Genomic DNA, 24783 nt, shown 5'->3' with positions numbered 1-24783 from the left:
GCCGGGGATTATAAAAGGCGTCTGACAGACGGCAGCGGAGAGATTCATGGAAGGACATGAAAGTGGCGGCGCTGCCCGAGTGACGAACTCCCCAGTAATGAACAGTCCGCAGCATCTCTGCGGTGACTTCAGATGGTCCCACTTCTGAGCTTTCTGGCTTCCTCAGGAGCAGCGCTCGTTAGCTGCCGGCCTTACGTCCTCTCCTATCATCCTTACCGTCCGAGATACTCGACTCCTGGAACATGGTCTCGAAGGCCTGGTGAATCTCGGCGAAGGACGGCCGCTCCAGGGGGTTCCACTGCCAGCCTGCGAGGGGGAGACCCCGGTGAGCACACATTGTGGATTATAGCCTCCTCCTCCCCCCGCGCGGTGCGGACACTTACACGCTCTCATCAGTTGGTAGACCTTCTCCGGACAGCCCTCGGGCCGCTCCATGCGATAGTCCTTCTCTAGCAGCTCGTACACCTGCGACAGGTCGATGCCGGGGTACGGGGACATCCCGTAGGTGGCGATCTCCCAAAGTAACACTCCAAAAGCTGCGAGGGAAAGAAGAGGAGAGTGTGACTACCGGGGGAGGAGGAGTAGTAGTGATCTGTGGGGGGGGCAGTTGTAGGGATCAGTGGCAGCGGTCCACTCACCCCACACGTCGGATTTGATGGAGAACTTGTTGTAGGCCAGGCTCTCGGGCGCCGTCCACTTGATGGGGAATTTGGCTCCGGCGTGGGCGGTGTACGTGTCGCCCGTCATCAGGCGGCTCAGCCCGAAATCAGCGACTTTCACCAAGTGGTTTTCTCCAACGAGGCAGTTTCTGGCTGCGAGGTCCCTGCAGACGAGAGAAGGAACCAAAACATCCACGTTACATGCAAAAGTATTCACACCCAGGGCAAGACGGGCGCAGCCAAGCGTCAGCATGGGGCCTGCATGTTCTCAGGCTTAATGTCCCCGGCCGGTACAGCTGCAGAGACAGCAGCGCCTGGATAATAACCCGCAGCTCGGCACATTATTGACCGGCCGCGATCCGGAGAGACCCCTAATGAGTCTGCAATTACCCAACTAAGTCTGTCCTCTCCATCAATCGGGCCAGTGTGGAGCCGAGCGTCCACGCCCCCCCCCGGCCAGGAGACGGGCGAGGTACCAGCCGAAACAGACGCCCCCAAGTGCACATCCAGAGCCCCCCACACATGGCGATCTGTGCATCCAGAGCCTCGCCCGTGGGGGGACACCCCTCACCTCATCAGGGGGGAACGCCCTCACTTCACCGACGCCCTTGCCCATAGGGGACGCCCTCGCCTTGCCTCGCCCGGGGGGGACGCCCTCAACTTGCGGACGCCCTCGCCTTGCCCGGGGGAGATGCCCTTACCTTGCCTCGCCCATGTGGGGGACGTCCTCACTTCGCGACGCCCTCACCCATGAGGGGCACCCTCAAGTCGCCTGGGGGATGCCCTCACCTTGCCTAGCTTTGGGGGGACGCCCTCACTTCACTTGTGCCCTTGCCTCGCCTCGCCTCGCACGGGGGGACGCCCTCACTTCGCTGACGCCCTCGCCTCATCTGAGGGGAACCTCACCTTGTTCTCGGGGGACGCCCTCTTACTTTGTGGATGCCCTCGCCTTGTCCCTTGGGGACGTCCTCACTTTGCCGACACCCTCGCCTCATTCAGGGGTGACACCCCCGCCTCGTCCGGGGGAACGCCCTCGCCTTCCCTAGCCCCGGGGGGACGCCCTGGCCTTGTCCGGGGGGACGCTTGGCATGCACAATCCCATATTACAGGTGAAATTCTCGCGGCTGCATCGCTGTGTCTATGGCGGGAGTTAAGTGCCGCCTGCGGTTATCAGCAGCGCACAGAGTGAAGGGGTCTTGTGCGGACCCCGCTGGAGTAAGCGCGGCCCCCCCACCGGTGACAGGGGGCTGTCGTCCTCTCATTACATTGCTAGGAGCTGTGATCCGATCACAAGGAATGTGCACGGGGGGCCGCTAATTGCCGGCGGCAGAGGTCGCAGAGCGGGGGCTCCGGGCACGTGAAGGCAATTGATTAATACAATGGGCAATTAACAATCCGCTACCAGGAGCGGCCATAACAAGGATTGATCTGAGCGGCTCCAGATCGGTGCTGTGATACGAGGGGGTGCGCCCCGCTGCCCCCCAACATCAGAACCGCCTGATCCCACTGGAGTCACACAGCGAGGACCCCCGAAATCACAAATATAAAGGGTCTCCCCTCCACCATTCAAGGGGCTCATTCACATGACCACGTAGCGGCAGAATTCTCCGGTCCTTGGTATTGCCCGACCCAAACTCAGTCCTCACAGGCTCCGGGGGGGTTCAGGCCCCTCTTCGCCCGGCAGAACCCCCATATGGGGGGGGGGGCGCGCACATTCAACTTTCCTATAGTCCAAAATGAAAAATCTGCCCAGCGACAAAACAGATGGACGACAATCCAGGTGATAACATCGGCGGTCACCCAGCTTTCCCGGGGGACGGAGAGGCCCTCAGCTGTCAGACGCGGGGGCTGCGGGGAGCGGGGCAGTCGCTGCCGCTCTTCCTAATTAACCCTTTACTGGCAGGTAACGTCCTCTTAAAAACACAATGGAGAACGTTCGCGGCGGCGCTGACATTTAATAAAACTTCAATTTCCCGGAGACAGACAAGAAAGGCCACGGCGTCACGTGCCACGCTCTCCGGAGACGCCGCCCGCTGTGTGCTGGCTTTCAGCGCTGCCCGGCCGCCGTATTGTTCACGCAAATTAAGACGGCAAATTGTTTCAGCACTTAGGGCCATGAGCGGAGATGGCGGCGGGGTCAGGAGCGCACCGACAGCGTAATTACATCCCTGCACCCCCCCGAAACTGACTGCATTCTGCAGCACCGCGCCGTAATGGAGCCGAGCGAGAGAACCGCCAACAAGAAGAGCGAGCATGGGGGGACGCCGAGGAGGTGGCCGCGGGGCCCGGACATCACCGGGAGGAGAGCGGGGGCCACACACCTGTGAATGAAGTTCTTCTTCTCCAGGTACTCCATGGCCGAGGAGATCTGCGTGGCCATATGAAGGAGAACCACGGCCGTCACCTCCTCCCGGATACAATCACGCAGGTAATCCAACAGGTTCCCGTACGTCATGAACTCAGTGATGATGTAGAACGGGGGCTCCCGGGTACACACCCCTGAAAAAGAAACACAAAGCAGAATAGTGAGCGCAGCTCTGGGGTATAATACAGAATCAGTAATGTCATGTATGTACACAGTAACTGCACCAGCAGAATAGTGAGCGCAGCTCTGGGGTATAATACAGAATCAGTAATGTAATGTATATACACAATAACTGCACCAGCAGAATAGTGAGCACAGCTCTGGAGTATAATACAGAATCAGTAATGTAATATATGTACACAGTAACTGCACCAGCAGAAGAATGAGCGCAGCTCTGGAATATAATACAGGAGGTAACTCAGGATCAGTAATGTAATGTATGTACACAGTAACTGCACCAGCAGAATAGTGAGCGCAGCTCTGGGGTATAATACAGAATCAGTAATGTAATGTATGTACACAGTAACTGCACCAGCAGAATAGTGAGCGCAGCTCTGGGGTATAATACAGAATCAGTAATGTAATGTATGTACACAGTAACTGCACCAGCAGAATAGTGAGCGCAGCTCTGGAGTATAATACAGGAGGTAACTCAGGATCAGTAATGTATGTACAGTGACTGCACCAGCAGAATACTGAGTGCAGCTCTGAAGTATAATACAGAAGGTATCTCAGGATCAGTAATGTAATGTATGTACACAGTAACTGCACCAGCAGAATAGTGAGCGCAGCTCTGGGGTATAATACATGAGGTAACTCAGGATCAGTAATGTATGTACAGTGACTGCACCAGCAGAATAGTGAGTGCAGCTCTGAAGTATAATACAGAAGGTATCTCAGGATCAGTAATGTAATGTATGTACACAGTGACTGCACCAGCAGAATAGTGAGCACAGCTCTGGGGTATAATACAGGAGGTAACTCAGGATCAGTAATGTAATGTATGTACACAGTAACTGCACCAGCAGAATAGTGAGCGCAGCTCTGGAGTATAATACAGGAGGTAACTCAGGATCAGTAATGTAATGTAATGTATGTACACAGTGACTGCACCAGCAGAATAGTGAGTGCAGCTCTAGAGTATAATACAGGAGGTAACTCAGGATCAGTAATGTATGTACAGTGACTGCACCAGCAGAATAGTGAGTGCAGCTCTGAAATATAATACAGAAGGTATCTCAGGATCAGTAATGTAATGTATGTACACAGTGACTGGACGAGCAGAATAGTGAGCGCAGCTCTGGAGTATAATATAGGTGGTAACTCAGGATCAGTAATGTATGTACACAGTGACTGCACCAGCAGAATAGTGAGTGCAGCTCTGGAGTATAATACAGGAGGTAACTCAGGATCAGTAATGTAATGTATGTACACAGTGACTGGACGAGCAGAATAGTGAGTGCAGCTCTGGAGTATAATACAGGAGGTAACTCAGGATCAGTAATGTAATATATGTACACAGTGACTGCACCAGCAGAATAGTGAGCGCAGCTCTGGGGTATAATACAGGAGGTAACTCAGGATCAGTAATGTAATGTATGTACACAGTAACTGAACCAGCAGAATAGTGAGCGCAGCTCTGGGGTATAATACATGAGGTAACTCAGGATCAGTAATGTATGTACAGTGACTGCACCAGCAGAATAGTGAGTGCAGCTCTGAAGTATAATACAGAAGGTATCTCAGGATCAGTAATGTAATGTATGTACACAGTGAATGCACCAGCAGAATAGTGAGTGCAGCTCTGGAGTATAATACAGGAGGTAACTCAGGATCAGTAATGTAATGTATGTACACAGTGACTGGACGAGCAGAATAGTGAGCGCAGCTCTGGAGTATAATATAGGTGGTAACTCAGGATCAGTAATGTATGTACACAGTGGCTGCACCAGCAGAATAGTGAGTGCAGCTCTGGAGTATAATACAGGAGGTAACTCAGGATCAGTAATGTAATATATGTACACAGTGACTGCACCAGCAGAATAGTGAGCACAGCTCTGGGGTATAATACAGGAGGTAACTCAGGATCAGTAATGTAATGTATGTACACAGTAACTGCACCAGCAGAATAGTGAGCGCAGCTCTGGGGTATAATACAGGAGGTAACTCAGGATCAGTAATGTAATGTATGTACACAGTGACTGCACCAGAAGAATAATGAGTGCAGCTCTGGCGTATAATGCAGGAGGTAACTCAGGATCAGTAATGTAATGTATGTACACAGTAACTGCACCAGCAGAATAGTGAGCGCAGCTCTGGGGTGTAATACTGGATGTAATCCTGTGGATACGCGGCTCATTGTGGTACGTACCCAGCAGCTGCACCAGGTTTGGATGCTTCACCTCCTTCATCACAGCAGCTTCCTTTAAGAACTCCTCCACCTCCATGGTGTCTTCCTAGAAGCAAAAAGCGAGAAATGAGATACCCCTTTGCTCCGCAGACGTCTCATCTCCATGGTGACACAATGTGATTAGAATGGCTTTTTCATCTTGTGTAGCCGACGCTTAAAAACTTTCTAATACACTTTGTTTGCAGACTCCGTATTCACGTGTTACTTACTGTGCAGTGATTCCCTCCGCTGGCTGTCAGTGAATGGAAACTCCATGCCCTTCCCCTGCTCACACATTGCACAGTGTCCGGTACATTGTAGTTTACATGCACTTTCAGCAAGCAGAGATGTGCAGTGTATATAACGTGCGGTGCCGCTCGGCAGAGATGTGCAGTGTATATAACGTGCGGTGCCGCTCGGCAGAGATGTGCAGTGTATATAACGTGCGGTGCCGCTCGGCAGAGATGTGCAGTGTATATAACGTGCGGTGCCGCTCGGCAGAGATGTGCAGTGTATATAACGTGCGGTGCCGCTCGGCAGAGATGTGCAGTGTATATAACGTGCGGTGCCGCTCGGCAGAGATGTGCAGTGTATATAACGTGCGGTGCCGCTCGGCAGAGATGTGCAGTGTATATAACGTGCGGTGCCGCTCGGCAGAGATGTGCAGTGTATATAACGTGCGGTGCCGCTCGGCAGAGATGTGCAGTGTATATAACGTGCGGTGCCGCTCGGCAGAGATGTGCAGTGTATATAACGTGCGGTGCCGCTCGGCAGAGATGTGCAGTGTATATAACGTGCGGTGCCGCTCGGCAGAGATGTGCAGTGTATATAACGTGCGGTGCCGCTCGGCAGAGATGTGCAGTGTATATAACGTGCGGTGCCGCTCGGCAGAGATGTGCAGTGTATATAACGTGCGGTGCCGCTCGGCAGAGATGTGCAGTGTATATAACGTGCGGTGCCGCTCGGCAGAGATGTGCAGCGTATATAACGGCAGAGCAGAGAAGCGTCACATGTCTCTTCTAGAGGCCACTTATCCTTGGGATCAGATACATGATATCGGGGCTGAATGTTGGGGGGACGGGGGCATAAAATCAATTGGAATCACAAATGAAGATTGGTAAAGTCGAGAAAAGGAGCAAAAAGCCCCCAAAACTAATGGACGCAGTGCCAGAGCTGAGGAGACGCCGAGGCCCGGAGAAAGACCCTGCCGCCGGCATCTGGAGGGGAGTAAAATGGGACGGGGACAACGGGACGGGGATGATGGGATGGGACAGGGATAACGGGACAGGGGTGACGAGGCAGGGACGATGGGACAGGCACGACAACGATGGGGACCATGATGATAGTATAAGGTGGGGACAGACGGGACGGGGACAGACGGGACGGGGACAGACGGGACGGGGACAGACGGGACGGGGACAGACGGGACGGGGACAGACGGGACGGGGACAGACGGGACGGGGACAGACGGGACGGGGACAGACGGGACGGGGACAGACGGGACGGGGACAGGGATGACGGGATGGGATGGGAATGACAGGACGGGGACGACAATGGGATGGGGCGGGGACGACGGCGACAGATTGGGGACAATGGGACGAGGCGAGGATGACAGAACAGGGACAATGGGATGAGACGGCCGGAATCACTTTAGGTTCTGCTCTGGGGACGTTCGAATCCTTTGGTTCCCATCAAGGGTCAGAAAAACGTAGAAGTTGGGTTTTCAGTCTCGATCTTAGAACGGCCTCAGCTCCAAATATATTCCAAGTCTCTGCCGACTTCAGGGTGTGAATTATATTAGGGGTTTCATTACTTTTAAGAGTTTGGAAACTGAATAATTTTAAGGGTCTGATTTGTGGATCAACTCTTTTTAGGGACTTGGTCTGGGGTCAGATTGATTTGGGGGGGGTCTAGTCTGGGGTCACATTGATTTCAGGGGTCTGGTCTTGGGTCAGATTGATTTAGGAAGTTTGCTCTGGGGTCAGATTGATTTGGGGGGGTCTGGTCTGGGGTCAGATTGATTTGGGGGGGTCTGGTCTGGGGTCAGATTGATTTGGGGGGGGTCTGGTCTGGGGTCAGATTGATTTGGGGGGTCTGGTCTGGGGTCAGATTGATTTAGGAAGTTTGCTCTGGGGTCAGATTGATTTGGGGGGGTCTGGTCTGGGGTCAGATTGATTTGGGGGGGTCTGGTCTGGGGTCAGATTGATTTGGGGGGGGGTCTGGTCTGGGGTCAGATTGATTCCAGGGGTCTAGTCTGGGGTCACATTCATTTCAGGGGTCTAGTCTGGGGTCAGATTGATTTGGGGGGTCTGGTCTGGGGTCAAATTGATTTCGGGGATCTGGTCTGGGGTCAAATTGATTTCGGGGATCTGGTCTGGGGTCAAATTGATTTGGGGGATCTGGTCTGGGGTCGGATTGATTTGGGGGGGTCTGGTCTGGGGTCAGATTGATTTGGGGGGGGATCTGGTCTGGCGTCAGATTAATTCCAGGGGTCTAGTCTGGGGTCACAATAATTTCAGGGGTCTAGTCTGGGGTCAGATTGATTTGGGGGGTCTAGTCTGGGGTCACATTGATTTGGGGGGTCTGGGGTCACATTGATTTGGGGGGTCTGGTCTGGGGTCAAATTGATTTGGGGGGTCTGGTCTGGGGTCAAATTGATTTGGGGGGTCTGGTCTGGGGTCAAATTGATTTCGGGGATCTGGTCTGGGGTCAAATTGATTTGGGGGATCTGGTCTTAGGGTCGGATTGATTTGGGGGATCTGGTCTGGGGCACTTATTGATTTCAGGGGTCGGATAGATTTCAGGGGTCGGATAGATTTCACGGGTCGGATAGATTTCACGGGTCGGATAGATTTCACGGGTCGGATAGATTTCAGGGGTCGGATAGATTTCAGGGGTCGGATAGATTTCAGGGGTCGGATAGATTTCAGGGGTCGGATAGATTTCAGGGGTCGGATAGATTTCAGGGGTCGGATAGATTTCAGGGGTCGGATAGATTTCAGGGGTCGGATAGATTTCAGGGGTCGGATAGATTTCAGGGGTCGGATAGATTTCAGGGGTCGGATAGATTTCAGGGGTCGGATAGATTTCAGGGGTCGGATAGATTTCAGGGGTCGGATAGATTTGGGGGGTCTGGTCTGGGGTCAGATTGATTTCCGGGGTTTGGGGTTTTCTGGGTGGGACTCACCTTCAGAGTCTTCACTGCCACGGTCAGGTTGTACTTCTTCCAGACGCCCTCGTACACCTCTCCGTACTGCCCGCCGCCCAGCTTGTGCTTCATGGTGATATCCGTCCTCTCGATCTCCCACTTGTCGTAGTTGGGGGACACCCCGTAGATGGTGGGCTTGTTGCGTTTGGGGGCCGGGTAGTGTAGGGTGGTGATCAGTCCGTCGGACACTGTGGAGTGGTGGTGCACGAGCTCGGCCAGTGTATTGAAGCGGCTGTCTGAGGACACGTAGAGCTGCAGGAGGAAAAAACACAAGATATTACCGCTGTAGTCACATCCAGAGCTGCAGCACAATGGCTGCGCTCCCATCATGCACTGCTCTCTGTTGCACGGCATTGTGGGGTGTAAATGCAGCTTTAGAGGTGATTGGAGTAATATGCATATTGACACCAGTGGATCCCATTGACTCCATATTCTCCATGTCCCTGTTTGGGACCCTCCTTGCTGCAGTCGTCAGGGCGGTGACGTCGGACCCCCGCTTGCCTATTTTCCGCAGACGGCTCAGCATTATGGGCCGCAGTAATTAGGCTCGGGGCGGCTGCCAGGAGGATCTCACTTCCCTCCATGTGGCAGCCACCAGCTTTATAAATCCGCGAGGATTAACCCAATTTTACTGGTTTTCCTCTGGTCCCTGCCAAGCACAACAGTCCGGAGCCAGATGCCCACATACTGTACATACTTAACTCCGGCAGTGCCAGCAAAGCCCCCGGACCCCCGATTTCCTGCAGTAAGACAATTCGGTCACAGCCGGACCCTGGGAAGTTTGGCCCTGGAGCCCCGGGGGCCACAGACGTCTATACACAGTGCCGGGCTGGAGAGCTCACAATGAATGAGGAGTATGTCGGGGGTCCCGGCTCGTCATCACCCCTCCCCTGGCCCTGGAGCCGGACGGTTCCTCCGATTGTTCAGTCCCGGCCGTCGGCACAATGGCTTCCCACTGCCCAAGAGCCGACAAATGGAGCAAAAGTCACAATATTCCCAAGCCGTATCCCCCCCGAGAGCTGAGGGATTAAAGGGGGTCTCCAACCAGCAACAAATCCTGTATGGATGAGATTAACCCCTGCAGGACCTAGTACACATGAAAAGCACACTCCTTTACCTTTTAAAGCAGCTACTATCATAATAGAGCAGAGATGCAGTGTAAAGCAATGGGGGTAGATAACAGCTAGACTGCAGCTATCCTGGAGTCACAGATCATAATAGAGCAGAGCTGCAGTGTAAAGCAATGGGGGCAGATAGCAGCTATCCTGGAGTAACAGATCATAATAGAGCAGAGCTGCAGTGTAAAGCAATGGGGGCAGATAGCAGCTATCCTTGAGTCACAGATCATAATAGAGCAGAGCTGCAGTGTAAAGCAATGGGGGTAGATAACAGCTATCCTGGAGTCACAGATCATAATAGAGCAGCGCTGCAGTGTAAAGGAATGGGGGCAGATAGCAGCTATCCTGGAGTCACGGATGATGATAATAGAGCAGCACTGCAGTGTAAAGCAATGGGGGCAGATAGCAGCTATCCTTGAGTCACGGATCATAATAGAGCAGCACTGCAGTGTAAAGCAATGGAGGCAGATAACAGTAAATGGATTTCTGACAACCCGAGGCTGTGTGCAGAGTTGTCGGCTGGGGTCTTACCTTGCCGTCAGACGCTGTATTGATGCGGTAGTGGTAGACCCTGCCCTCGTATCGGAGGGATATGGACCTCTGGCCGGGGCTGCTCTCGCTCTCCCGCACCAGGAAGCTGCCGTTGATGCCGCTGCTCAGGAGGTACTCCGCCGCGTTGCGGGACACCGGCCCGTGGTACCAGGAGTGCTTCTCGGGGCTGTTGACCGGGGTGATGTAGTTACTGGGCACCCAGCCCTGGCCGTTCTTGGTCTGAGCCTCGCACCACTCTCCATTGTGATTGTATCCCAGGACTCGAAGCTTCTCCCCTAATACAGAGACAAGGTGTGAGCGCAGCTGTGGATGTGTGAGTGCAGCTGTGGATGTGTGAGCGCAGCTGTGGATGTGTGAGCGCAGCTGTGGATGTGTGAGCGCAGCTGTGGATGTGTGAGCGCAGCTGTGGATGTGTGAGCGCAGCTGTGGATGTGTGAGCGCAGCTGTGGATGTGTGAGCGCAGCTGTGGATGTGTGAGCGCAGCTGTGGATGTGTGAGCGCAGCTGTGGATGTGTGAGCGCAGCTGTGGATGTGTGAGCGCAGCTCTGAATGTGTGAGCGCAGCTCTGAATGTGTGAGCGCAGCTCTGAATGTGTGAGCGCAGCTCTGAATGTGTGAGCGCAGCTCTGAATGTGTGAGCGCAGCTCTGAATGTGTGAGCGCAGCTCTGAATGTGTGAGCGCAGCTCTGAATGTGTGAGCGCAGCTCTGAATGTGTGAGCGCAGCTGTGAATGTGTGAGCGCAGCTGTGAATGTGTGAGCGCAGCTCTGAATGTGTGAGCGCAGCTCTGAATGTGTGATCGCAGCTCTGAATGTGTGAGCGCAGCTCTGAATGTGTGAGCGCAGCTCTGAATGTGTGAGCGCAGCTCTGAATGTGTGAGCGCAGCTCTGAATGTGTGAGCGCAGCTCTGAATGTGTGAGCGCAGCTCTGAATGTGTGAGCGCAGCTCTGAATGTGTGAGCGCAGCTCTGGATGTGTGGATGGTGGGGGGAGTAGTCCCTGCTGCCGGCTCTCCGCCCGCGCTTACCTTTAGTGATGCTGAGAGTATTGTCCCCACTGGCCACAAAGTCGTACAGTGCAACAAACAGGTTGGGGTCATTCTCGCTCGGGCCGGACAGCAGGTTCTCCTTCGAGTTCCAGCGGGCAGCTTCACTCAGACCTTGAGGCTCGAAGTCCGAAACGATGGGTCGCTGTAAGGCTTCTGTGGAAAGAGGAGATGTCAGTCACCGGCAAAAAGGGGCGGGATGTAACACACCGGCGGGAAGAAACTGGACGTAACACACCGGCGGGAAGAAACCGGACGTAACACACCGGAAAGAAAAAACCGGACGTAACACACCGGAAAGAAGAAACCGGACGTAACACACCGGAAAGAAGAAACCGGACGTAACACACCGGAAAGAAGAAACCGGACGTAACACACCGGAAAGAAGAAACCGGACGTAACACACCAGAAAGAAGAAACCGGACGTAACATACCGGGGGGGGGGGGGGGAAACGGACGTAACACACCGGAGGAAAGAGGCCGGTAGAGAAAGGACGTAACATACCAATGGGGGGAGGCGGGACGTAACACACCGACAGGAAGAAACCTGACGTAACACACCGGAGGGAAGAAAGCAACTCTCCTCTCCCAACACACTCCCAACACTCTCTCCAAGAGTGTAACCCCCCAGCAACAACAATCAGAGAGTGTAACCCCCAGCAACAACAATCCGAGAGTGTAATCCCCCAGCAACAACAATCCGAGAGTGTAATCCCCCAGCAACAATAATCCGAGAGTGTAACCCCCCAGCAACAACAATCTGAGAGTGTAACCCCCAGCAACAACAATCCGAGAGTGTAACCCCCCAGCAACAACAATCCGAGAGTGTAAGCCTCCAGCAACAACAATCCGAGAGAGTAACCCCCCAGCAACAACAATCAGAGAGTGTAACCCCCCAGCAACAACAACCCGAGAGTGTAACCCCCCCAGCAACAACAATCCGAGAGTGTAACCCCCCCAGCAACAACAATCCGAGAGTGTAATCCCACAGCAACAACAATCCTAAAGTATAACCCTCCAGCAACAATCCGAGAGTGTAACCCCCAGTAACAATCTGAAAGTGTAACCCCCCCAGCAACAACAATTCGAAAGTGTAACCCCCCAGCAACAATCCGAGAGTGTAACCCCCAGTAACAACAATCCGAAAGTGTAACCCCGCCGGCAACAACAATCCGAGAGTGTAACCCCCCAGCAACAACAATCCGAGAGTGTAACCCCCCAGCAACAACAATCCGAGAGTGTAACCCCCAGCAACAACAATCCGAGAGTGTAACCCCCCAGCAACAACAATCCGAGAGTGTAACCCCCCAGCAACAACAATCCGAGAGTGTAACCCCCCAGCAACAACAATCCGAGAGTGTAATCCCCCAGCAACAATAATCCGAGAGTGTAACCCCCCAGCAACAACAATCCGAGAGTGTAACCCCCCAGCATCAACAATCCGAGAGTGTAACCCCCCAGCAACAATCCGAAAGTGTAACCACCCAGCAACAACAATCCAAGAGTGTAACCCCCCAGCAACAATCCGAAAGTGTAACCCCCAAGCAACAACAATCCGAATCCGAAAGTGTAACCCCCCAGCAATAACAATCCGAAAGTGTAACCCACCAGCAACCCCCAGAGAGTGTAACCCCTCAGCAACAACAATCCGAGAGTGTAACCCCCCCAGCAACAACAATCCGAGAGCGTAACCCCCCCAGCAACAATAATCCGAAAGTGTAACCCCCCAGCAACTATCCGAAAGTGTAACCCCCCAAGCAACAACTATCCGAGAGTGTAAGCCTCCAGCAACAATAATCCGAAAGTGTAACCGCCCAGCAACAATCCGAGAGTGTAAGCCTCCAGCAACAATAACCCGAGAGTGTAACCCCCCAGCAACAACAATCCGAGAGTGTAATCCCCCCAGCAACAACAATCCGAGAGTGTAAGCCTCCAGCAACAATAATCCGAGAGTGTAAGCCTCCAGCAACAATAATCCGAGAGTGTAAGCCTCCAGCAACAATAATCCGAGAGTGTAACCCCCCAGCAACAACAATCAGAGAGTGTAACCCCCCCCAGCAACAGCAATCCGAGAGTGTAACATCCCCAGCAACAACAATCCGAGAGTGTAATCCCACAGCAACAACAATCCTAAAGTATAACCCTCCAGCAACAATCCGAGAGTGTAACCCCCAGTAACAATCTGAAAGTGTAACCCCCCCAGCAACAACAATTCGAAAGTGTAACCCCCCCCAGCAACAATCCGAAAGTGTAACCCCCAGTAACAAAAATCCGAAAGTGTAACCCCGCCGGCAACAACAATCCGAGAGTGTAACCCCCCAGCAACAACAATCCGAGAGTGTAATCCCCCAGCAACAATAATCCGAGAGTGTAACCCCCCAGCAACAACAATCCAAGAGTGTAACCCCCAGCAACAACAATCCGAAAGTGTAACCCCCAGTAACAACAATCCTAAAGTATAACCCTCCAGAAACAACCCGAGAGTGTAACCCCCAGTAACAATCTGAAAGTGTAACCCCCCCAGCAACAACAATTCGAAAGTGTAACCCCCCCAGCAACAATCCGAGAGTGTAACCCCCAGTAACAACAATCCTAAAGTATAACCCTCCAGCAACAACCCCCAGTAACAATCTGAAAGTGTAACCCCCCCAGCAACAACAATTCGAAAGTGTAACCCCACCAGCAACAATCCGAGAGTGTAACCCCCAGTAACAACAATCCGAAAGTGTAACCCCGCCGGCAACAACAATCCGAGAGTGTAACCCTCCAGCAACAATCCGAGGGTGTAACCCCCAGTAAGAACAATTTGAAACTGTAACCCCCCCCCATCAACAACTATCCTAAAGTGTAACCCCCCCAGCAACAACAATCCGAGAGTATAACCCTCCAGCAACAATCCGAGAGTGTAACCCCCAGTAACAACAATCCGAAAATGTAACCCCCCAGCAACAATCCGAAAGTGTAACCCCCAGTAACAACAATCTGAAACTGTAACCCCCCCATCAACAACAATCCTAAAGTGTAACCCCGCCAGCAACAACAATCCGAGAGTATAACCCTCCAGCAACAATCCGAGAGTGTAACCCCCAGTAACAATCCGAAAGTGTAACCCTTCCAGCAACAATCAGAGAGTGTAACCCCCAGTAACAACAATCTGAAACTAACCCCCCCATCAACAACAATCCTAAAGTGTAACCCCCCCAGCAACAATTCAAAAGTGTAAACCCCCAGCAACAACAATCCGAATCCGAAAGTGTAACCCCCCAGCAATAACAATCCGAATCCGAAAGTGTAACCCCCCAGCAATAACAATCCGAAAGTGTAACCCACCAGCAACCACCATCAGAGAGTGTAACCCCCCAGCAACCACCAGAGACTGTAACCCCCAGCAACAACAATCCTAAAGTGTAACCCCGCCAGCAACAACAATCCGAGAGTATAACCCTCCAGCAACAATCCGAAAGTGTAACCCTCCAGCAACAATCCGAGAGTGTAACCCCCAGTAACAACAATCTGAAACTGTAACCCCCCCCATCAACAACAATCCTAAAGTGTAACCCCCCCCAGCAACAATTCGAAAGTGTAACCCCCCAGCAACAACAATCCGAATCCGAAAGTGTAACCCCCCAGCAATAACAATCCGAAAGTGTAGCCCACCAGCAACCACCATCAGAGAGTGTAACCCCCCCAGCAACCACCAGAGAGTGTAACCCCCCAGCAACAACAATCCGAGAGTGTAACCCCCAGTAACAACAATCTGAAACTGTAACCCCCCCATCAACAACAATCCTAAACTGTAACCCCCCAGCAACAACAATCCGAAAGTGTAAACCCCCCAGCAACAACAATCCGAAAGTGTAACCCCCCAGCAATAACAATCCGAAAGTGTAACCCACCAGCAACCACCATCAGAGAGTGTAACCCCCCAGCAACCACCATCAGAGAGTGTAACCCCCCCATCAACAACAATCCTAAAGTGTAACCCCACAGCATCAACAATCCGAAAGTGTAACCCCCCCAGCAACAATCCGAGAGTGTAATCCCCAGTAACAACAATCTGAAACTGTAACCCCCCCATCAACAATCCGAAAGTGTAACCCCCCAGTAACAATCCAAAAGTGTAACCCCCCAGCAACAACAATCTGAGAGTGTAACCCCACTGCAACAGAGAGTGTAACCCCCAGTAACAACAATCCTAAAGTATAACCCCCCAGCAACAATCCGAGAGTGTAACCCCCAGTATCAATCCGAAAGTGTAACCCCGCCAGCAACAACAATCCGAGAGTATAACCCTCCAGCAACAATCCGAAAGTGTAACCCTCCAGCAACAATCCGAAAGTGTAACCCTCCAGCAACAATCCGAGAGTGTAACCCCCAGTAACAATCCGAAAGTGTAACCCTCCAGCAACAATCCGAAAGTGTAACCCCCAGTAACAACAATCTGAAACTGTAACCCCCCCATCAACAACAATCCTAAAGTGTAACCCGCCCAGCAACAACAATCCGAATCCGAAAGTGTAACCCTCCAGCAATAACAATCCGAAAGTGTAACCCACCAGCAACCACCAGAGAGTGTAACCCCCCAGCAACAACAATCCGAGAGTGTAACCCCCAGTAACAACAATCTGAAACTGTAACCCCCCATCAACAACAATCCTAAAGTGTAACCCCACAGCATCAGCAATCCGAAAGTGTAACCCCCCCAGCAACAATCCGAGAATGTAACCCCCAGTAACAATCTGAAACTGTAACCCCCCCATCAACAACAATCCTAAAGTGTAACCCCCCAGCAACAATCAGAGTGTAACCCGCAGTAACAATCCGAAGTGTAACCCCGCCAGCAACAACAATCCGAGAGTATAACCCTCCAGCAACAATCCGAGTGTAACCCCACAGCATCAACAATCCGAAAGTGTAACCCCCCCAGCAACAATCCGAGAGTGTAACCCCCAGTAACAATCTGAAACTGTAACCCCCCATCAACAACAATCCGAAAGTGTAAACCCCCCAGCAACAATGCGAAAGTGTAGCCCCCCAGCAACAACAATCTGAAACTGTAACCCCCCCCATCAACAACAATCCTAAAGTGTAACCCCCCCAGCAACAATTCGAAAGTGTAACCCCCCAGCAACAACAATCCGAATCCGAAAGTGTAACCCCCCAGCAATAACAATCCGAAAGTGTAGCCCACCAGCAACCACCATCAGAGAGTGTAACCCCCCAGCAACCACCAGAGAGTGTAACCCCCCAGCAACAACAATCCGAGAGTGTAACCCCCAGTAACAACAATCTGAAACTGTAACCCCCCCATCAACAACAATCCTAAAGTGTAACCCCCCAGCAACAGAGTGTAACCCCCAGTAACAATCCGAAGTGTAACCCCGCCAGCAACAACAATCCGAAAGTGTAAACCCCCCAGCAACAATGCGAAAGTGTAGCCCCCCCCAGCAACAACAATCCGAAAGTGTAACCCCCCAGCAATAACAATCCGAAAGTGTAACCCACCAGCAACCACCATCAGAGAGTGTAACCCCCCAGCAACCACCATCAGAGAGTGTAACCCCCCCATCAACAACAATCCTAAAGTGTAACCCCACAGCATCAACAATCCGAAAGTGTAACCCCCCCAGCAACAATCCGAGAGTGTAATCCCCAGTAACAACAATCTGAAACTGTAACCCTCCCATCAACAATCCGAAAGTGTAACCCCCCAGTAACAATCCAAAAGTGTAACCCCCCAGCAACAACAATCTGAGAGTGTAACCCCACTGCAACAGAGAGTGTAACCCCCAGTAACAACAATCCTAAAGTATAACCCCCCAGCAACAATCCGAGAGTGTAACCCCCAGTATCAATCCGAAAGTGTAACCCCGCCAGCAACAACAATCCGAGAGTATAACCCTCCAGCAACAATCCGAAAGTGTAACCCTCCAGCAACAATCCGAAAGTGTAACCCTCCAGCAACAATCCGAGAGTGTAACCCCCAGTAACAATCCGAAAGTGTAACCCTCCAGCAACAATCCGAAAGTGTAACCCCCAGTAACAACAATCTGAAACTGTAACCCCCCCATCAACAACAATCCTAAAGTGTAACCCGCCCAGCAACAACAATCCGAATCCGAAAGTGTAACCCTCCAGCAATAACAATCCGAAAGTGTAACCCACCAGCAACCACCAGAGAGTGTAACCCCCCAGCAACAACAATCCGAGAGTGTAACCCCCAGTAACAACAATCTGAAACTGTAACCCCCCATCAACAACAATCCTAAAGTGTAACCCCACAGCATCAGCAATCCGAAAGTGTAACCCCCCCAGCAACAATCCGAGAATGTAACCCCCAGTAACAATCTGAAACTGTAACCCCCCCATCAACAACAATCCTAAAGTGTAACCCCCCAGCAACAATCAGAGTGTAACCCGCAGTAACAATCCGAAGTGTAACCCCGCCAGCAACAACAATCCGAGAGTATAACCCTCCAGCAACAATCCGAGTGTAACCCCACAGCATCAACAATCCGAAAGTGTAACCCCCCCAGCAACAATCCGAGAGTGTAACCCCCAGTAACAATCTGAAACTGTAACCCCCCATCAACAACAATCCGAAAGTGTAAACCCCCCAGCAACAATGCGAAAGTGTAGCCCCCCAGCAACAACAATCTGAAACTGTAACCCCCCCCATCAACAACAATCCTAAAGTGTAACCCCCCCAGCAACAATTCGAAAGTGTAACCCCCCAGCAACAACAATCCGAATCCGAAAGTGTAACCCCCCAGCAATAACAATCCGAAAGTGTAGCCCACCAGCAACCACCATCAGAGAGTGTAACCCCCCAGCAACCACCAGAGAGTGTAACCCCCCAGCAACAACAATCCGAGAGTGTAACCCCCAGTAACAACAATCTGAAACTGTAACCCCCCCATCAACAACAATCCTAAAGTGTAACCCCCCAGCAACAGAGTGTAACCCCCAGTAACAATCCGAAGTGTAACCCCGCCAGCAACAACAATCCGAAAGTGTAAACCCCCCAGCAACAATGCGAAAGTGTAGCCCCCCCCAGAAACAACAATCCGAAAGTGTAACCCCCCAGCAATAACAATCCGAAAGTGTAACCCACCAGCAACCACCATCAGAGAGTGTAACCCCCCAGCAACCACCATCAGAGAGTGTAACCCCCCCATCAACAACAATCCTAAAGTGTAACCCCACAGCATCAACAATCCGAAAGTGTAACCCCCCCAGCAACAATCCGAGAGTGTAATCCCCAGTAACAACAATCTGAAACTGTAACCCTCCCATCAACAATCCGAAAGTGTAACCCCCCAGTAACAATCCAAAAGTGTAACCCCCCAGCAACAACAATCTGAGAGTGTAACCCCACTGCAACAGAGAGTGTAACCCCCAGTAACAACAATCCTAAAGTATAACCCCCCAGCAACAATCCGAGAGTGTAACCCCCAGTATCAATCCGAAAGTGTAACCCCGCCAGCAACAACAATCCGAGAGTATAACCCTCCAGCAACAATCCGAAAGTGTAACCCTCCAGCAACAATCCGAAAGTGTAACCCTCCAGCAACAATCCGAGAGTGTAACCCCCAGTAACAATCCGAAAGTGTAACCCTCCAGCAACAATCCGAAAGTGTAACCCCCAGTAACAACAATCTGAAACTGTAACCCCCCCCATCAACAACAATCCTAAAGTGTAACCCGCCCAGCAACAACAATCCTAAAGTGTAACCCGCCCAGCAACAACAATCCGAATCCGAAAGTGTAACCCTCCAGCAATAACAATCCGAAAGTGTAACCCACCAGCAACCACCATTAGAGAGTGTAACCCCTCAGCAACCACCAGAGAGTGTAACCCCCCAGCAACAACAATCCGAGAGTGTAACCCCCAGTAACAACAATCTGAAACTGTAACCCCCCATCAACAACAATCCTAAAGTGTAACCCCACAGCATCAGCAATCCGAAAGTGTAACCCCCCCAGCAACAATCCGAGAATGTAACCCCCAGTAACAATCTGAAACTGTAACCCCCCCATCAACAACAATCCTAAAGTGTAACCCCCCAGCAACAATCAGAGTGTAACCCGCAGTAACAATCCGAAGTGTAACCCCGCTAGCAACAACAATCCGAGAGTATAACCCTCCAGCAACAATCCGAGTGTAACCCCACAGCATCAACAATCCGAAAGTGTAACCCCCCCAGCAACAATCCGAGAGTGTAACCCCCAGTAACAATCTGAAACTGTAACCCCCCATCAACAACAATCCGAAAGTGTAAACCCCCCAGCAACAATGCGAAAGTGTAGCCCCCCAGCAACAACAATCCGAAAGTGTAACCCCCCCAGCAATAACAATCCGAAAGTGTAACCCACCAGCATCAACAATCCGAAAGTGTAACCCCCCCAGCAACAATCCGAGAGTGTAATCCCCAGTAACAACAATCTGAAACTGTAACCCCCCCAGTAACAATCCAAAAGTGTAACCCCCCAGCAACAGAGAGTGTAACCCCCAGTAACAACAATCCTAAAGTATAACCCCCCAGCAACAATCCGAGTGTGTAACCCCCAGTATCAATCCGAAAGGGTAACCCCGCCAGCAACAACAATCCGAGAGTATAACCCTCCAGCAACAATCCGAAAGTGTAACGCTCCAGCAACAATCCCAGAGTGTAACCCCCAGTAACAATCCGAAAGTGTAACCCTCTAGCAACAATCCGAGAGTGTAACCCCAGTAACAACAATCCGAGTTTAACCATCCAGCAACAATCCGAAAGTGTAACCCCCCGGCAACAACAATGCGAAAGTGTAACCCCCCGGCAACAACAATGCGAAAGTGTAACCCCCCAGCCAGGAGACCAGCAAGCAGTTTTATGTGAGGAGGGAATTGGAAAGACAAGCTGACAGGTGAGGGAGTGCGGCCTCACAGCAGAACAGAGCATTTCAGGACATGAGTGGTACAGACAACTGGCAGCAATATGATCCGGGGCCAAATACCCACACTCTGACCATGGGGCCAGTCCTCTGACCTCGAGGTGACAGAGTTCAACCTTCAACTCTGGGGCCAGCCCTCTGACTTTGGGGCGAGAGGGACCACTCTTCGACCTCGGGGCATGGGGCCCACCCTCTGACCTTAGGGTTATTGAGCCCATTCTACGACCCTGACGCTGGCCCTCTGACCTTGGGGCCCAATTTCTGACCCAGAGTTCATCTCTACGACGTCAGGGCGACGGGGCCCACTCTCCGACCCTCTAACCCCAGGGCGATAGAGCCCACTCTGACACTTAGGCCTACCCTCCAATCTGAGCGAGACAGGGCACAACCTCTGAGCCTGGAGCCAGCCTTCTGACCTCGGGGTGAATGGGGCCCCCTCTCTGGCCCTGAGGCCTACATTCTGATCTCTGGGAGACTGGGCCAACTCGCCAACCCTGGGGCCAGCCTTCTGACCTCGGGGCGACTGAGCCCACTCTCTGACCCTGAGGACCGCCCTCCGATCGCTGGGAGACAGGGCCCACTCTCCGACCGTGGGGCCCACCCTTTGCCCCCGTGTGACGGGGCCTCGGACTACATTGTGGCAGTCTGGTTGGTTAGGAGACACTGCCCCCGCTGCCACATTTCATCAGGAGTCTGGCGCCCGGGTGGTGGGATGGTGCCCGGGCCAAGCATCAGCCTGTGCCCCCGGAGAACATGTTGGGGGGCCGGAGACGGGTCACAACCAGGATGTGGCTGGAGGCAAATCACCCACTCAGGACTGATTCAACAGGAAGAAAGGAAATCCACTGCGCCCCCTCCCCCACGTACACAGCCGCTGGCTGCACAGTCATAACCGAGGCGGCCGGAGACCCTGGAGATGCCGGCCCTGACGCTCCGGCGGCCGTTTACTACAACCCCTAACTGGCCGGAAAGCTTCCCCCCCCCCCCCCCAATACTTCCCACAGCAGAGGGGCTGTTACAGTGTGTCAGTCTGGATACAATTGTAACAATCTATCAAAACAGGAGAGCGATAATAATAAATAAAATAATAATAAAATAAATTTAAAAAAAAAAAAAAATTCTGTCCGCGGTGACGCCGGCGCGCTCCAGCCGAGATGTGTGTTTTTGCAATAGTGAATTGCCGTCATATTGGAGCGCCGCAGGTGGAGCAGAATTATGTGCACGGAAAAAAATGAAATTCTAAAATTTACTTTTAAAACTTTTTTTTTTATACTTTAATACTTAAAGAGAAACCGCCCCTTTATTTGCTCCTATGGTGGTTTACAGCTCACATAGGGCATGCGACCCAGCTTTTCCAGACCCCTGAATGACAATGTTAACTATTTGGTGGCAGATGCTTGTATATAATTAGGCAGATAGAGCATGCAAGATGCTAGGAAAGCTGGGTGACCACCAATATGGCGGCCGCTCCTGCCTGTCACCCAGCTTTCCCACAGATCTGAATGATACATCTGCCTTGTTACCATCTCCACCTTATCTATGGTTTGCCAATCCTGACTCTTGGAGAGCAGGGTGACAACCAACAACTCTGCCCCAAAAGTTGTCAGACACATTTCTTATAGGGCTGTCCAGGATCACAGCAGTGAGAGCCGTTCAGGATGCCAGAAAAGCTGGGTGACAACCTTTGCTGGGATGATTCGGTGGCCATATTGGCTGTCACGCAGTATGAGATGCTCTTAAAGGGGAAGGCGGGTATTTGACAAGGTCCACAAGTGGAGTTTACAAGATATTGGAGATTTCTGCCGCTATCTTGTCGGGGGATCGCGTCTTAAGAGCTCGCACTCCGCCGTTATCTCGGGAGACCGTCGCGCCCGGCTGGATCTGAAGTGCAGTCTCCTCCGAGGAGTTAAAAGTTCTGGGACGCCGAGCGCTTCTGGACCCGCGTTCTTACAGATGGCGTCAAACGTGTACTGAGACTTTACCATGTAAGGTGAGGTCAGCGCAGGACGCCAGCCGCTACGTACGTGCGGGGGGACACCCAGCGCCGATCATCGGGGTCCCACACAACATATGGAGGGGGTCTGCAGAGGACATATGTAGATGCAGAGGTGGTCTCCAACCTGCGGCACTCCCGCTGCACAGGCATGCTGGGAGTTGTAGTTTTACAACAGTTGGAGACTTCTCACTGGAGATGGCTGATAACAGGGGACAATACACTGCACTCACCTCTTATACAGATTCTAACCAAAATGTCTGATAACAGTGAGCAATAGCTTGCATCCAGCTACAGAGAGAAAAGAAGGCATGAGGCTTCTTTTCAGATTCTAACCAAAATACGTGATAACAGCGAGCAATAGCTTGCATCCAGCTGCATAAAGAAAAAAAGGCATTAGGCTTTAACCAAATTGTCTGATAACAGTGAGCAATAGCTTGCATCCAGCTGCATAGAGAAAAGAAGACATGAGGCTTCTTTTCAAATTCTAATCAGATTGTGTGATAACAGTAAGCAATAGCTTGCATCCACCTGCATAGAGAAGGCATGAGGCTTTAACCAAATCGTCTGATAACAGTGATCAATAGCTTGCATCCAGCTGCATAGAGAAAAGAAGGCATGAGGCTTCTTTTCAGATTCTAACCAAATTGTGTGATAACAGGGAGCAATAGCTTGCATCTACCTACAGAGAGAATAGAAGGCATGAGGCTTCTTTTCAGATTCTAAGCAAATTGTGTGATAACAGCGAGCAATAGCTTGCATCCACCTGCATAGAGTAGAGAAGGCGTGAGGCTGAATACAATCTATTGCTCACTGGGATCAGCCACTACTTTGGGTTGAGTCTGCCCAGTTCTGGGGTATTTCCTCCCCTTGTGACCCCTCTCCGCCGCTGATGGGGACTTTGGTGTTACCGGCCCTTTAACAGCACGAGCGGTTCCCCCCTGACAAGTATTTGCATTGTTTTCCTGCGGAGATAGGAGGAGGGGAGCTGAGGCCTAGGAGCAGGGGCCCAGATCTGCAGCTGCGCCTCCCCCCTCCCCCCGATCTCACCTTCCAGATAGCAGCTGGAGGAGGAGGAGAGCCCCTTCTTGGATTTGCAGCCCACCAGCTTCAGGCAGATCTCCAGCATCTTGCGGGGTCTTCTTTTCCTCCGGGGGCCGTGGATGACGCTTTTCCCTCCGTCCAGCATGCGCAGGAGTTGTGCGCGGGACGGGCCGGGGGGCCGGGGGGCCGGGGGTCCGGGACGTCTTCGCCCCGCGCTGAGAATCTGGAACGACTCGAAACCTCTGAAGAATCCCTGAACTTCATCGATCCAAGGAGAAGTCCCCGCCAGAAAAGGAGCGGCCCGATCCCCTGGAAAAAAAGGGGGGCAGGAAGGTGGGGGCTGCACGGCTCCGGCGCCCCCGTACCCCGGGGCAGACGATCCTGTGCAGCGGCCGCAGTCGCTGCCCTCAGTCCATTAGGCAGCCTGTGCTGGGCAGGCAGCGCTGCTTACAAAGGGCCCCCTTCATCCTCTGCTGCCTCCAGTGATGACAGAGGGCTGGGACCGCCTCCCTGCACTCGGCACAGCTCACCCTCCCCACACAGCTCCGCCGCCTGCCCCTCATTGTGCTCTTAACCTTCACAAGTTCAAGAGCACCAGCTGTACACACTGTAACGACACCATGCTGCACAACAGCAGCAGCACCACCACCCAAAAAGGGCTCAGGATACCGGCATCCGGGGTAACGAGCGGTTCCAGATCCCGCTCCTTATCATTCCGGCATAAAAAGTCAACTCAGGAAAAGTTCTGCAACTTTCTAGGGGTCGTCGTTCTCCGGCTCGCGCGCCCATATTCCGGCTCGCGCGCCCATATTCCGGCTCGCGCGCCCATATTCCGGCTCGCGCGCCCATATTCCGGCTCGCGCGCCCATATTCCGGCTCGCGCGCCCATATTCCGGCACAATGTATCAGTGAAGGCGGGTCGGCCGCCCTCCTGATGACGGGTCTGCACCAGGATTAGAGCCAAGGGGCTGACACAAAATGGTCTGCACTGTAACAAACCCTCAGCTGTGGGACGCACGGGGTCTGGACGCATTTTTAGCCTCTGGATGACCAGGAACCGAGAACTAAAAAAGGAACCAAAACTTCACATAAAGCCTAAAAGAGTTTACCTTGAAAAAGCCCCTCCCTTTGGACAGATAGTGCTGCCTCCCTGTCTCGCCCTGTAAACAATTTAGGCACAGATAGTACTATATCCCTGTCTTCCCTGTAAATGATGTAGGTATAGTATAATCTACATAAACAATTTTCAGGGGGGAGACAGGGAGGCAATAATATCAGTACCTGCATTATCCATAGAGAGAAACAAGGAGGCAGTACTATCAGTATCTACACTATTTACAGGGGGAGACAGCACTATCTGTATCTACATTAGTTTACAGGGAGAGAAATGGAGACCGTACTACTGCCATCTCTCCTTGCAAATGATGTGAGTACAGATAGTACTGCCCAACTATACATAATGTAGGTACAAATATTACT

The 24783-nt window shown here is 52.3% G+C and overlaps 1 protein-coding gene across 1 annotated transcript in view; it reads right to left on the bottom strand.

Moving 5' to 3' along the window:
- The window catches only part of ABL1 (ABL proto-oncogene 1, non-receptor tyrosine kinase), a 29118-nt gene extending 5321 nt beyond the window's left edge, over window positions 1-23797 (bottom strand). Inside the window, 10 exon segments of the mRNA XM_075324379.1 lie at window positions 217-306; window positions 384-536; window positions 639-823; window positions 2981-3158; window positions 5396-5480; window positions 8601-8873; window positions 10271-10566; window positions 11316-11489; window positions 23311-23394; window positions 23397-23797. Coding sequence (XP_075180494.1) covers window positions 217-306; window positions 384-536; window positions 639-823; window positions 2981-3158; window positions 5396-5480; window positions 8601-8873; window positions 10271-10566; window positions 11316-11489; window positions 23311-23394; window positions 23397-23568 — 1690 coding nt within the window. The 5' untranslated portion in view covers window positions 23569-23797.
- Window positions 23798-24783: the final 986 nt, after the last annotated feature.

Source organism: Anomaloglossus baeobatrachus, chromosome 9 (genome assembly GCF_048569485.1).
Source record: "Anomaloglossus baeobatrachus isolate aAnoBae1 chromosome 9, aAnoBae1.hap1, whole genome shotgun sequence".
NCBI classification, from domain to species: domain Eukaryota; kingdom Metazoa; phylum Chordata; class Amphibia; order Anura; family Aromobatidae; genus Anomaloglossus; species Anomaloglossus baeobatrachus.
Note: the sequence above shows the minus strand (reverse complement) of the source record. Positions and strands in the feature narration are given on the sequence as shown.